This window comes from Phyllostomus discolor, chromosome 10 (assembly GCF_004126475.2).
Source record: "Phyllostomus discolor isolate MPI-MPIP mPhyDis1 chromosome 10, mPhyDis1.pri.v3, whole genome shotgun sequence".
NCBI lineage: Eukaryota > Metazoa > Chordata > Mammalia > Chiroptera > Phyllostomidae > Phyllostomus > Phyllostomus discolor.
Window position 1 is genome coordinate 75,946,520 of NC_040912.2, and position 14,428 is coordinate 75,960,947.

General features: G+C 47.0%; 1 protein-coding gene across 2 annotated transcripts; it reads left to right on the plus strand.

Moving 5' to 3' along the window:
* Nucleotides 1-1,580: 1,580 nt before the first annotated feature.
* SMKR1 (small lysine rich protein 1) lies at nt 1,581-11,759 on the plus strand. Of its 2 annotated transcripts, none has more exons than XR_004899715.1 (2): nt 1,581-2,184; nt 11,054-11,190. XR_004899715.1 is itself a non-coding variant. In XM_036010901.1 (2 exons), the coding sequence occupies exons 1-2, from the start codon at nt 2,611-2,613 to the stop codon at nt 11,249-11,251; spliced, it is 201 nt and encodes a 66-aa protein (XP_035866794.1). In that variant the 5' UTR covers nt 2,323-2,610; the 3' UTR covers nt 11,252-11,759. The 2 variants fall into 2 exon arrangements, 1 of the variants encoding a protein (XP_035866794.1); XM_036010901.1 differs by lacking the exon at nt 1,581-2,184 and adding an exon at nt 2,323-2,613 and having other exon boundaries at nt 11,054-11,759.
* The last annotated feature ends 2,669 nt before the right edge of the window (nt 11,760-14,428 follow it).

Genomic DNA, 14,428 nt, shown 5'->3' on the forward strand with positions numbered 1-14,428 from the left:
CCTGCCCCCACCCCACGGACTCCCTGTCACCCCTGACCGCTGGTGTACTTTGAGACAACCGAATTTCAAAATCTGGAGCAGGGCTCAGGACCAGGGTCTGGCGTTCAAGGAAAGGAGGGCTGAAACAGATTTGGGAGTGACCCCAACAGGGGGTAACTGAGAGGGTTGTGATGACCCAAGGAATGCAGGGAGTGGGCCCCCATCCAGGGATTAAGGGAGGAGACCCAGAGGAGAAAGCAAAGGCAGAGGGCAGGAGAATGTGCCATATGAAGGGCATAGGGAATCATGAAAAACCTACCAGACAAATTAAAAGTAGCTAGAACTGAGCTTGCTTTATTGATGAATGTCTAGGGAAAGGGTTATGAGAACATAAATACTGGTATATGTACTTCCCTTTTGGAAGCCAGGTCATCAATCAAAAGGCGGCAAACAAACACCTTAGTCTTGGTTGCAGAGCCTTTCGGGACCCCACCCCTGCTTCCTGGCCCCTTTTTCTCTACCTGCCCTTCACCTGCAATGTCCTGTCCCTGGTCTTCACATAGTTCACTGCTCCTGATCATCCAAATCTCAGTTTAAACATCACCTCCTCAGGTCTCCCCCAATCAGCAACTAGCAGAGCATTCAGTCATCCCCTCAGTTTAATACACCCAATGCAATACGCTCTGTTACATCTATTTCTTAAAAGATTTATTTACTTATTTTTATAGAGGGGAAGGGAGGGAGAAAGAGACGGAGAGAAACATCCATATGTAGTTGCCTCCTTAAGCGCCCCCTACTGGGGACCTGGCCCGCAACCTAAGCATGTGCTCTGACTGGGAATCAAACCAGCAACCTTTGGGTTTGCAGGCCAGCATTCAATCCATTGAGCCACACCAGCCAGGGCACATTTATTATTTTTAATGTCTGCCATGTCCTCCATTTCTATACATGCCCCCCCTCCAAAATACCCTTAAGAACAAGAACTTTGCCTCATGCAGGGAAAAAGTGGCCTAGAACCCACTGTCTGGCAGATGGAGGATTATTAATAACTGTTGAATAAACGGGAAAAAGTCATTTAAAAAGTAAAGAGAGCCCCGGCCGGTGTGCCTCAGTTGGTTGGAGTGTTGTCGATACACAGAAAGGTCTTGGGTTGATTCTAGGTTGTGGGTTTGGTCCCTGGTCAGGAAGCATAGGAGAGGCAACCAATGGATGTTTTTCTCACACTCTGTCTCTGTCTCTCTCCCTCCCTTCTCCTTTCTCTAAAATCACTAAGCATGTCCTCCAGTGAGGTTGAGGATGAGGATGTGGGGAAGGAAGGAAGGAAGGAAGGAAGGAAGGAAGGAAGGAAGGAAGGAAGGAAGGAAGGAAGGAAGGAAGGAAGGAAGGAAGGAAGGAAGGAGGGAGGGAGGGAGGGAGGGAGGGAGGGAGGGAGGGAGGGAGGGAGGGAGGGAGGGAAGGAAGGAAGGAGAAAAGAAGGAAGGAAGGAAGGAAGGAAGGAAGGAAGGAAGGAAGGCAGGAGGGAAGGAAAAAAGAAAAAGAAAAGAAAGGAAAAGAAAGAAAAGAAAAGGAAAAAAAAAAAGAAAAAAAAAGAAAAGAGGAATGAAGGTCCTGTTTCCAAACTGTAGCCTTCCCCTGCAGAGAGAAGGCTGCCGGGATGAACTTACAAATTTGGAAGCAGAACTGCACCAACTCAACTCTTCTTTTCTAATCCCATACAGAGCACATGAACTTTCAGGCGCTTACTCTTTAGGGGCCTGTATGAGGCTCTTTTAGAAGCATTTTCCCATGTTATTCTCACTTCAACTCCCAAGAACTTCATCTCACTTTCCAAGAGATCGTGGAGTCTTCGGTGACTTCTCCAAGGTCAGCCAGTGAGCGGCCACGCTCAGACTCGCACCCGAGTGGGCCCACTCCAACGCCAGTTCCTTACATTCCCAAGCACCGACCGCGACCCGCGACCCCTGCCGGGTTCCGCGCCTGGTCCGGCCCCCAAGCTCCAGTCCAGGCGCCGCACGCTGAGCCGGGTCCCCGGCACTCGCAGCCCTTCTCACCACCGCGCGTGGTAAAATGGTCCTTCCAGTGCGTCAGGGCGGGCAAGAGAAAGCGCTCAGTACAACGAAGGCTAGCGCGGGCTCCAGGACGCGTGCTGTGCCCTCTGGGCTCTGCGCAAAGGTTGAGCTTCCGGCCCCGGTGTCCTAGCAACAGGTAAACACTGCGTGGCCCCGCCTCCCGCGGCGCCCCGCCCCGCCCTGCGTTTGTGCGCTAGGCCGGCCAGTGTCCGCTAGTACCCGTCCCCGCACTGTCCCGCTCACCGCGAGTGGTGTCGCCTGTGGCTGCGGTGCCTCTGGGCCTCGGTGTCTCAGTGCCTCGGTCACCGGCGTGGTGGCAGCTCCGTGGCTGCCTGCCCCCTATCCCCGCCAGGCTCCCTGGAACGTCTTGGCTTTCTAAGAAGCGAGGTCTGGTCCCAGCCCCGCGGAGGTCCTCAGTTGAGTGCGGAGTAGGAAGCTCCTCGCGCGGCAGGAATGGGCGCAGGGGCTCCGCTCCCATGTGATACGTGGAACTGGGGTCGCTTTCTTCATTTCAGGACTCGTCCATGCCAAGTTCACCTGCTCCACTGAGAAAGGAATTACCATGGTAATCACGTCTGTTTTAAGTATAAGAGATTACGAGGCCCTCGTTAAATTAGTTCCTTGCCGTTCAGTTTCTTACCGTTCAGCCTCGTAGGGTCAGGCTTTACCGAGATTGTTACCCATACCACAAGATTGGCACCTTCATCTCCTCGAATTATGGGTGGTGTCCAACCCAGTGATCTGAACACGTGGGTAAAGATGAGGTGGGCGAGCCTTCCCCAGGTGGTCGACACTCTGGAGGGGACTGCAGGAGAATCAGGCTGAACCCTCTTTTTGTGAGCTGGTGGGTTTTAGTTCCTTGGTTCTGTTGAGCCACTTAATTTCACGTCCAGAAGATGGTTTGTATGTGAAGTAAACAGAGGCTGGCCAGTGAGTGCCAGCGGGACTGGCCCGGCACCTAGTTCGGCTGCTGCTGCTGCAGCCCTGGTTCTGTGCAGGTGTCTGATCTGCAGATTAAGAAGTGAAAAATGAACCCATGTGACCCGGACCCTTGGCTGGTTTTAGGGAGTTCCAGTTTCAGGATGGCTTTGGAGACCTGTTATGCAAGGAATTTTTGCATTTAAAAAAATTTATTGATTGATTTTAGAGGGGGAGAGAGAAGCATTGGTTGGTTGTTCCACTTATTGATGCATTTACTGGTTGCTGCTTGTATGTGCTCTGATCAGAGACTGAACCTGCAACCTTGGTGTATCTGGAGGATGTTCTAACCAACTGGGCTACCTGGCCAGAGAGTTCTTGCATTTTGTGCTCAGGAACACTTACATCGTATCTTTGCACCTCACCTCCAAGTCCTTGGCTCACAGAGCTCCGTGTTAAGTCTCTGAAACTTCAAACTTCCATTTCCAACTTCCAGCCCAATTTCTCCACCAGAGAGCCTTTTCACATTGTCTTCAAAATCCAGCTCTTTTAGCCACTACCTTCTCTGGTCTCATTGGCATGCTGCAACAGCACGTTCATCCTCTTGGAGTCGAACTCACAAACATTCCTGTTCCTCAGCCCACATCCAGTCTCTTGCACCCTGCTTCCCACCCTAACCGCCACTGGTGGTCAGGCCCTCTTGCCACCTGCCTGGATTCTGTCAGTAGCCCACATCCAGGTGCTCTCCAGGGGTTCTCCATCTCCTTGTCCTCCCTCCCTGCCAGTTTGATGGTCCCAGGTCCCAGAATGGATGAGATCTTGCAATCCTCACCCCAGGTCCTCAGGGTCCTCACCATGTCTGTTCTGCTGGTTCTGCTCTGCGTGAGCTTGGCACCCAGAGCCCTTGGTGAAGAGGCCTCAACCTCTTGAGCTTTATCTACAGTATTATCCTCTCTGCCTTAAAAAAAGTCCCACACTGGAACCTTCCTACACCTGCCCCATCTCTAGCTATTGATCTACTTTTCTTCAAGATAAGCCCAGCTCAGAAGTACCTCTTGCTTCCCAATTGCTCCCTAAGCACCCATAGCCCTCTGCACCCCACTTGACAGTGCTTTGCCTGTTTGGCCTTGGAAAGCTTTACTCCTCACCCTCCTGTAGTGTGGAAATGCGTTTGGTAAGTCTGTGTTCCTTCCAGTTCATTGCGCGTAAAAGTACTCAATAAATTCCTCTTGATTTAAATTGACTCACTCCCAGGTTATTTCACAAGGTTGATGTTGCCATTTTCTTTCAGGCCAGGGAACTGAAGCAGAATGGTGCAATGAAGCCATTTAAGCTAATGGCTTCCCACTGCTCCCTGGATAGAGGTCGAGCACCTTAGCTTCCAAGGCCTGCAGGCAGGAGCTGCACCCTGCCTATCTTTCCAGCCTTCGGCTTCTCTCACTGCTCACCCATCCCCACTCCCCTGGATGCCGATGGGCCAGCCATACTGACCCTTTGTTTTGTCTCATCCCTTCAACTTGGTGGGTTCTCTCCGGCCTCAGAGTCTTTGCACAGACCATTTACTCTCCCAGGGAATTCCCTACCCCTTAGGTCACAGGCCGCTCTTCAGGAACTCTTCTTCCTTCACATCCCGGACTAGGTCACTGCCTCTCCATCCTATGTCACTGTAATGCCATGTACCCCTGGGTTCTTCTTTCAGAGCGCAGTTGCTGAGTAAATGTTTGTGGTTTCTCCCTCACTGGGCCCTAAGGCTCATGAAGACAGGAGCCCGGAAGTGCAGGGCCTGGTGTCCAGTAGATGTTAGCTAAATATTTGTTGAGTGAATGAAAAAGGCACCTTGGGAGTTCAGAAAAGCAGAAATGTACATTTGTTTTTTAAATCTTGGATCTGCGTGGCATCTGAGTTACAATTTATTCGCTCAGCAAATATTTATTCATCTCTGCAATGTGCCAGACATTGGTCTAGGCCTCGGGAGTTCAGTGGTGAACTTATAGACAAACCACTGGAGAGGAGAACATACTATTAATACACAAATAAAAAAATACTAAGTGAAGTGTGCTTGGGGTAAGGAGATTGAAAATTAAACCGGGGACATACACATGCACACAGAATTCAGGCCTTGGGAATGGAATCCCAAAGTGAAGAGCAGGGGGGTTTAAGAACTACACGCCTCCACTCTCTCTCCTGGACACACACCACCCCAAGAAGTGTGAACTTCTTGCCTAAGGACTGGAAATACTAACAGTTTGAGAATGGAAAACCAAAAACCAGCAGATTCTTCTCAAGAAACCAAACAGTTTACCTGACTCAGTGAATTGAGTGCCAATCTGCAAACCAAAGCATTGCCAGTTCGATTCCCAGTCAGGGCACATGCCTGGGTTGTGGGCCAGGTCCCCAGTTGGGGTTGTATGAGAGGCAACCACACATTGATGTTTCTCTTCCTCTCTTTCTCCCTCACTTACCCTCTCTCTAAAATAAATATAATCTTTAGAAAGAAAGAAAGAAGGAAAGAAAGAGAGAGAGAGAGAGAGAGAGAAGAAAGAAAGAAAGAGAGAAAGAAAGAAAGGGAGAAAGAAAGAAACCAGTTTATTATTTCAGAGGAGTTAATGGCAGAAGGCAAATGGATCAAGTTTGAAAAACCGACTTACATGGGTCCTACTGGTAAAAGAAGAACTTTGGAAACTGAAACATACGAGGAGAAAAGGACAGTGGGCTGATGGTGTAGCGATTATCCCAGTGCTACAAAGAACTCTTCATTCTGAATGTATCATTCTGGTGAAACAGTGCCCACCACCCATGGGAGGCTACTGATTGAATTCCCTGTGGGTCTCATAAGTGATAACAAAAGCCCAGACGCAGCTGCACTTTGAGAGCTGGAGTAAGAAATGGGCTATAGGACTTCCGGCAAGATGGAGGAATAGGTGGACGCACCGTACCTCCTCGTACAACCAAGATTAGAAAACCAATAATTTACAACAATAATTTACTATCAGAATAACACTCAGATCCGGCAGAGGATTTATCTGAATGGAAGTTGGGCAGCCAAGAAGTTGAAGTAGACGCGTTCATCCGGACTGGTAGGAGAAGACGAGCCGGCGGGCGCGGGGCTGGCTCGGGTTGGTGGCGCGCGGAGGTCGGGAGAAGGTTTGGCGCGAAATTGGTGCAAAAGCCATCCGGGGGCGCAAGAAGGCAGCGGTGATCCCTGAGTATGCAAGCTGCGGCTGGCAGACCCAGAGGGGGAGCGATTGTGGACCAGGGCAGAGCTCGCGGCCCGGAAGCCCAGACAAGGGTCTGAGTCCAGGGGAACGGAACTACCGCCATTGTTTTCTCCCGCCCCGCTCCCGCTTCCACCCCGCCCCCACATATAATGTCACAATCTAGCGACCGGGGTGCCCAGCCCAGGTGAGCACCTAAGGCTCCGCCCCCCACCGTAACAAGAGCCACCAGACCGGAAAAAAAAAAAAAGAGAGACAGGGGGAAAAAAAACCCCATGTTTTCAACAGAGCAGATCAGTCCCCCGGGACTCATCCTTTTGAGCGACCAAGAATTAGCCAATCTATCAGATGCGCAGTTCAAAACACTGGTGATCAGAAAGCTCACGGAACTGGTGGATTTTGGACGAAATCTAGATGAAAGAATGCAGAGTACCATAAAACAGATGCAGGAAGACACGCGGAGGAGAGCCAATAGTGAAAGGAAGGAATATGAGTCTCAAAACAATACAGTGGACCAGAAGGAAGATAGAATCAACCAAGCAGGAAAGCAGGATGAAATAAGAATTCAAAAAATTGAGGAAAAGATTAAGAGCATCCAAGACACCTTTAAACGTTCCAATATCCGAATTATAGGGGTACCAGAATCAGAAGGGGAAAAGCAACAGATTGAGCACGTATTTGAACAAATAATAAAGGAGAACTTCCCCAATCTGGCAAAGGGAACAGTCTTCCAAGAAATCCAAGAAGCTCAGAGAGCCCCAAAGAAGTTGGACCCAAGAAGAAACACACCAAGGCACATCATAATTACATTAGCCAAGGTAAAAACGAAGGAGAGAATCCTAGAAGCAGCAAGAGGTAAGGGGACAGTCACCTACAAAGGAGTTCCCATCAGACTGTCAGCTGATTTCTCCAAAGAGACCTTACAGGCAAGAAGGGGCTGGAAAGAAATATTCCAAGTCATGAAAGACAAGGACCTACATCCCAGATTGCTCTATCCAGCAAAGCTCTCATTTAGAATGGAAGGGCAGATAAAGTGCTTCTCAAATAAGGTCAAGTTAAAGGAGTTCATCATCACCAAGCCCTTATTTTATGAAATGCTAAAGGGACTTATCTAAGAAAAGAAGATAAAGAAAAGACATGTATAGTAAAAGGACAGCAAACTCACAAATATCAACAACCACACCTAAAGCAAAACCAAAAGAAACTAAGTAAACAATTAGAACAGGAACAGAACCACAGAAATGGAGGGCACATGGAGGGTTAGCAGCAGGGGGGTGGGAGGAAGAGAGAGGGGGAAAAGGTATAGAGAATAAGTAGCATAGAATGTAGGTTGAAAATAGATAGGGGGAGGGCAAGAATAGTACGGGAAATGTAGAAACTAAAGAACTCATAAGTATGACACATGGACATGAACTAAAGGGGGAAATGTGGGTGGGAGGGGGGTACAGGGGGGAGGGGAGAGAAGGGGGGAAATGGGACAACTGTAATAGCATAATCAATAAAATATATTAAAAAAAAGTTATAGTCTCAAAAAAAAAAAAAAAAAGAAAAAGAAAACACGGCAACCCTAGTTGGGTCCCTGGGTCGGTTGGAGCATCATCCTGAACACCAAAGGCTGGGGGATGTAGGGGAGGCAACTGATCGATGTATCTCCCTGTCTAAAAAAAAGAGAAAAAATCAATAAACGTATCTTCAGATGAGGGTGAGGATTAAAAAAAGAGAGAGCCCTGGCTGGTGTGGTTCAGTGGATTGAGTGCCAGCCTGCAAACCAAAGGGTTGCCAGTTCGATTCCCAGTCAGGACACATGCCTGGGTTGCAGGCAAGGTCCCCAGTAGGGGGCATGTGAGAGACAACCACACATTGATGTTTCTCTCCCTCTTTCTCCCTCCCTTCTCTCTAAAAAATAAATAGTCTTTTTAAAAAATGAGAGACAACATGTCAATCACCCCCAAAGTTTCCTGTGGTTCTTTGTAATCAGTCTTTTCTCCTCCTATCCCCCCTCCCCAAGCAACCTCTGATCTGCTTGCTACCTGTCTTAGAGAGACGGGAAGGGAGGGAGAAAGGGATAGGAACATCACTGTGTGTTTGCCTCTCACGCGCCCCACACTGGGGACCTGGCCCACAAGCCAGGCATGCACCCTGACTGGGAATTGAACTGGCCATCCTTTGGTTCCCAGGCCAGGACTCAGTCCACTGAGCCACACCAGCCAGGGCTTGTTTCCAGTTTTTAACTATTACAAATAAAGCTGCTATGAATATTCATGTACAAGTTTTTGAATGAACATGTGCTTTCATTTCTTGTGGGAAGTACCTAGGAGTGGAATGGCTGGATATGTGTGTAACCTTTTCAAGAAACTGCCAAATTGTTTTTCCAAAGTGGCTCTGCCACTTCAGATTTCCCCCAGCAGTGCAGAAAAGTTCCAGCCCCTCCACACCCTCACCAGCACCTGCTGTGGTCAGTCTTTGTAACCTGAGACGTTCTAATTCGTGTGTGCTGGTGTCTCAGAGCATTTTACTTTCATTTCCCTAATGATTTGATGTGTGTGTCTTTTCGTATGCTTCCTGCCCACTTCAATATCTTCTTTGGGGAAGTGTCCAAGTCTTTTGACCGTGTTTTACGTTGGGTGGTTTTCTCATTATGTTCTGCAAGTCCTTTATTCTGGGCGTAAGGCCTTGATCAGGTACGTGAGTCACAGATGTTTCTCCCAGTCTGTGGCTTGTCTTCTCGTTTGCTTAACAATATCTTGTGAAGAGCTCGAGTTTTTCATTTTGATGATTACCATATCAGTTTGTTCTTTCTCGGCTTGTGCTTTGCTGTCATAACCAAGAAGTCTTGGCCTAACCCGAGGTCACAAAGGTTTTCTCCTATGTTTTCTTCTAGAGGTTTAGTTTTTAGGTTTTAGTTTCTGGTTTTATATTTCGTTCTATGAGCCATTTCGAATTAACTTTTGTACATGGAGCAAATATGGTTCTTTTTTTTTTTTTGCAAGTGGATATTTAATATTCCATCTGCACTTGTTAAAAAGGTTACCCTCACTTCGAGGAACTGCTTCAATGGTTTTGTTGGACGTCGCAGAGGTTCGTCTGCGTGCGGATCTGCTTCCAGCCTGCGCTGTGTTCCGCTGGGCCGGGTCGGCCCTGTCACCAGCACCATGTGGCCCGGCTGCTGGCGCTTTACTGTAGTTCTCTTTAAAAAAATAATAATTCTTGAAATAAAGTAGTATTAGTCCTTCAACTTTGTTCTTCTTTTTCAAAGTCCTTTGAATTTCCGTATCAATTTTAGAATCTTCTACAAAAAGGTGAGAACTTTGAATAAAAATGTCAACCCTCTGTGTCATGCCCTTTGAATTTCCATATGAATTTTAGAATCAGTTTGCCAGTTTCTACACAAAGATGAAAACTTTGAAAAAAATGTCAAACTTTTTCTGTGAATTTTAGTTTTCAAACCTTTCTAGAGATCAAAACACATTTTTTGCAGCTATGGTTGACATGAAAAAAAAATGTTGAAGTCACTTTAAAAAGCCATGGCCCTAAATCTTTTTTTGCACTTTATTTTGTTAAAGTATATTTTATTGATTATGCTATTACAGTTGTCCCATCTTTTTCTCCCCTTTATTCCCCTCTGCCCTGTACCCCCTCCCAACAGCATTCCCCCACCTTAGTTCATGTCCATGGGTCATACATATAAAGTTCTTTGGCTTCCCCATTTCCTGTACTATTCTTAACCTCCTCCTGTCTATTTTCTACCTACCATTTATGCTTCTTATTCCTTGTACCTTCCCCCCCATTCTCCCCCTTTCCCTCCCCACTGATAACCCCTCCATGTGATGTCTATTTATGTGATTCTGTTCCTGTTCTAGTTGTTTGCTAAGTTTTGTTTGTTTGTTTGTTTGTTTTTTAGGTTCAGTTGTAGATAGTTGTGAGTTTGTTGTCATTTTACTGTTCATATATTTGGTCATCATCTTTTTCTTAGATAAATCCCTTTAACATTTCCTATAATAAGGGCTTGGTGATGATGAACTCCTTGAATTTGACCTTATCTGGGAAGCACTTTATCTGCCCTTCCATTCTAAATGATACCTTTGCTGGAGAGTATTCTTGGATGTAGGTCCTTGCCTTTCATGATTTGGAATACTTCTTTCCAGCCCCTTTTTGCCTGCAAGGTTTCTTTGAGAAATGAGCTGTCAGTGTTATGGGAACTCCTTTGTGGGTAAGTGTCTCCCTTTATCTTGCTGCTTTTAAGATTCTCTCCTGATCTTTAATCTTGGGCAACTTAATCATGATGTGCCTTGGTATGTGCTTCCTTGAGTCCAACTTCTTTGGGACTCTCTAGAATAGAATAGTAAAATGAACCCCCATATATTTATTTACCAGATTTAGAAACTGTCAGGACTTTGCCACATTTGCTTCATCTGTCCTTTTTGGGGGGACAGGGACAGTGGTGGAAGCTGCAGTGTTTTAAAACAAATCTCAGGCCTTGTTTTATTTCATTCCAACAGATTTTAGCGTGCCTCTCTGAAATGCATAAACATGTTTTCCCAATGCCATTATCAGACCTAATAGAATTAATAATCCCTTGATATTATCAGATTCCCCTAATTGCCTACAAAGTGCCTTTTTACAAATTGTTTGTTCCAGTCAGAATGCAAGCAAGGCCTAGACATTGCATTAGGTCGAGTCCCTTTTCCCCTAGGGATGCTTAACATACATTTGTTCAGTTTCCTGCCATGTGTTTTCTCTTCCCACTCCATGCAAAAGTTTTTTTCCTTTTAGGCGTTTATTATTTCTTAAGTTCAATAGGATATGTTGCAAATTATGTCAAGGAGATAAAAACTAACTTTTGCCCTGTATATATGTATTTGTCTTTGAAAGCCAGGGAAAGGGAAAAGAAAGAAAGGCAAGAACAAGGCTCCCGGGAAGAAGCTGAAGAAACCGGAAGTGGACATCCTCAGCCCCGCGGCCATGCTGAACCTGTACTACATCGCCCACAACGTGGCCGACTGCCTGCACCTGCGGGGCTTCCACTGGCCGGGTGCTCCCAAGTCAAAGAAAGGGAAAAGCAAGACTTAAGCGGTGGTGTTTCACAGTCTGGCTCCATTACCGAGGACAGACCTTGGGGAAGAGAAATCAGGATAATACAACCATTGGAAGCCCAATGGACTTCACTGAAGGCAACTTGAGATGCAGGCTTTTCTGTGGTAGTTAGTGATAAAGAAATGCATTTTACTCCGCTCAATCCAGGTATGGTTAGCCAGCTTGGTTTTTCAGAAGGGAAGGGGAGAAAATCTGAGTGATTCCTACACAGCATGACGTAATCAGTAGAACTTTAAAAAACTATTATAATCTTGGGTCAGAATTAAACCTTGCTCTCAAAAACCAGTTCTAGCTTGCGTGAATTTTCTTTGGCCAAAGGGGTTTATGTAGAGAAGACATGGCAAAAGCACAGGCTTTGCTTGTGAACATCCTTCTCTTGGGCACTGTTTCCTTTCCCTGTCTTTTTCAGAAAAAATAATAAATACTTTGTTTTTATAATTTTCTTCTCAGCAGTCTGATTCTTGCCTGATTCTAATTAGCCACAGCTGTCAGTGGAGACCGAGATTGTCACTACTGCTCTGACTTTGTTAGGGCCTATAAACAAGTGATTTAGCCCTGGCTGGCGTGGCGCAGTGGACTGAGTGCCTGCCGGTGAACCAAAGGCTCACCAGTTCGATTCCCAGTCTAGGGCACATCCTTGGGTTGTGGGCCAGGATCCTGGTGGGTGGTGTGGGAGAGGCAATCACACATTGATGTTTCTGTCCCTCTTTTCCTCCCTCCCTCCCCCTCTCTAAAAATAAATAGCTAAAATCTTTTTTAAAAAGCAAATGATCTGAAGGAGCCAGCAGCACTCAGCAGTTGGGGTGCAGGAGGAAGAGCAAATCAGCCTCACCCCTTTCTTCTTTCCATTTCACCTGACACTTCTCCCTCTTTTTACGCACACTTCCATCGTCTTACCACCTCCTGCAGGCTTTCCTTTCCACTTGGCTGACCCCCAGTTCTGAAACTGGCGCCAGAAGTCTGCCGTGGGCCTTCTGTTGATGTTACAGGACCTCCCTAGCCTGGGCGGAGACACGCAGGAGGTAAAGCTGCAGTGCTTTCTCCTCTGCTGCAAAGATCTAAAGCCCCTAGCTGGGAAGCTAGAAGGAAAGGCGTTTTCCAGAGTCAGCACCATCTCTGAGTCACCTCGCATTCCACCCTGCCGCCTGCACTGTCTTCCTGGTGTGCCTTTGCCGCTCCCCCCCACACTGACGCTCGCACTTGTCTCCATTCACAGCTCTGGTTCCTGCAGGCAGCACCAGTCCGGGAGCGCTCTGGTTTGTCTGAATTACTTAAAATGATGCCACAGGTGGTTTGGTGAGGATCTCAAAGATTCGTGTACCTGGCTAAAGGAGGCTGCAACCCAGGACTCGGGATTTCATCAGTATCGAAAAAGAAAGGAAATCACATGAATCTTTGTACTAGAGAAGGGGGGTGCCCGTAACCCACACGGGTTTTGGGGGGCTGGCATTTGTGTAGCGGCACCGATTGTGCAGATTCAGGATGAGCCCTTGGCTGGTTGCCAGAGGCCCCCTCGCTCCGGTGAAGGTTGGTGTTCTCCCTACCCTGAAGGGGGCGCCCTTTCTGCTCTCTGTCCTCAGGCTTTGGGACCAGGACACACCTTCCCACTCTGCTAGAGACTGCTGGGCTGGATCTAGTGGTTTCTGTTTGTGAACACACTAATTAACTCAGTCCTTCTCAAATTGTGAAGTGTATCACAGTCTGGGGGACTTATCAAAGTCCCCGCATCGCCGGGCCCCAGCCAGCAGGAAGTTTCAAGACTTTGCATTTTCACTAAGTTCCTAGGTTTAGCAGCTTCGCTAGACCACAGACTTGAAGGAACACTGCTCTCAGTTCGTTCAAGCGACCCAACCGGATGCTAACAGGCTTCCCGAGTCTTTGAACTTGCAGGATGTCTAATGCCCTGTCTGCCTCGCTTGGGTTTGGGAGCGCACGCCTGAGCAAGGAGAGGTGGCCCCTGCAGAGCTTCCTCCTGATCTCCCTGGAAGCCCGGATGACATCGTTTAGGGGACAGCGGAGACACGCCAGTCAGCACACGTGCACAGCTAAGGAGATTCCTGAGCATACCTAGGAATGCTTTCTTCTTTGGAGATGCCTAAATGATGAGCAGAAAGGAATGTGGCCGGTGGAAGAGGCACTGGCTGGCTACTCAGGACTTAGACGCAGATTTTTGCGGAGTGGCTGGAGGCTTCTTAGTCTTGGGGAACCCCGGGGGTTCTGAGGGGAGCTGGTAGGCGTTTTGAAGCAAGGAACGATATATTTTTTAAACTGTGTGAATCATTGTATTGATTTCTTGACTGTTTCATCACAGACTGGCAGTGGGGATTCATGTTCTTGATTTGTCACCCAGAGCCCATCAGTATTTCATTTTGAAATAATTGCTAGTAGGGTCTCAAGTTGCCACACCATTATTGAGTTGGTGTCGGAAGCGGTATGCATAAAGAATGCCCCATTTAAAGAAGATCAGGGTCTATATGTTTCTTAGACTTTTCATTGCCCACATAATTTTTAAAATATATTTTATTGATTATGCTATTATAGTTGTCCCAATTTTTTCCCCTTCACCCTCCTCTCCCAGGTACCCACATTCCCTCCAGCAATGTCCCCCACACCTTAGTTCATATCCATGGGTCGTACATATAAGTTCTTTGGCTTCTCTATTTGCTACACTGTTCTTAACCTCCCCCTGTCTTACTTTGTGCCTACCAATTATGCTTCTTGATCCATAACCTTTTCCCCCATTCTCCCCCCGCCCCCACTGATAACCCTCCATGTGATCTCCATTTCTGTCATTCTGTTTCTGTTCTGGTTGTTTGCTTAGTTTTGTTTTTTTTTTTAATTCAGTTGTTCATAGTTGTGAATTTGTTGTCATTTTAATGTTCATAGTTTTTTATCTTTTTCTTAATAAGTCCCTTTAACATTTCATATAATAATGCCTAGGTGATGATAAACTCCTTTAGCTTTACCTTGTCTGGGGTACTTTATCTGCCCTTCCATTCTAAGTGATAGCTTTGCTGGTTATAGTAATCTAGGTTGTAGCGCCCTGCTTTTCATCACTTTGAATACTTCTTGCCAATCCCTTCTTGCCTGCAAGGTTTCTTTAGAGAAATCAGCTGGTAGTCTTATGGGGAATTCCTTTGGAGGTAACTCGCT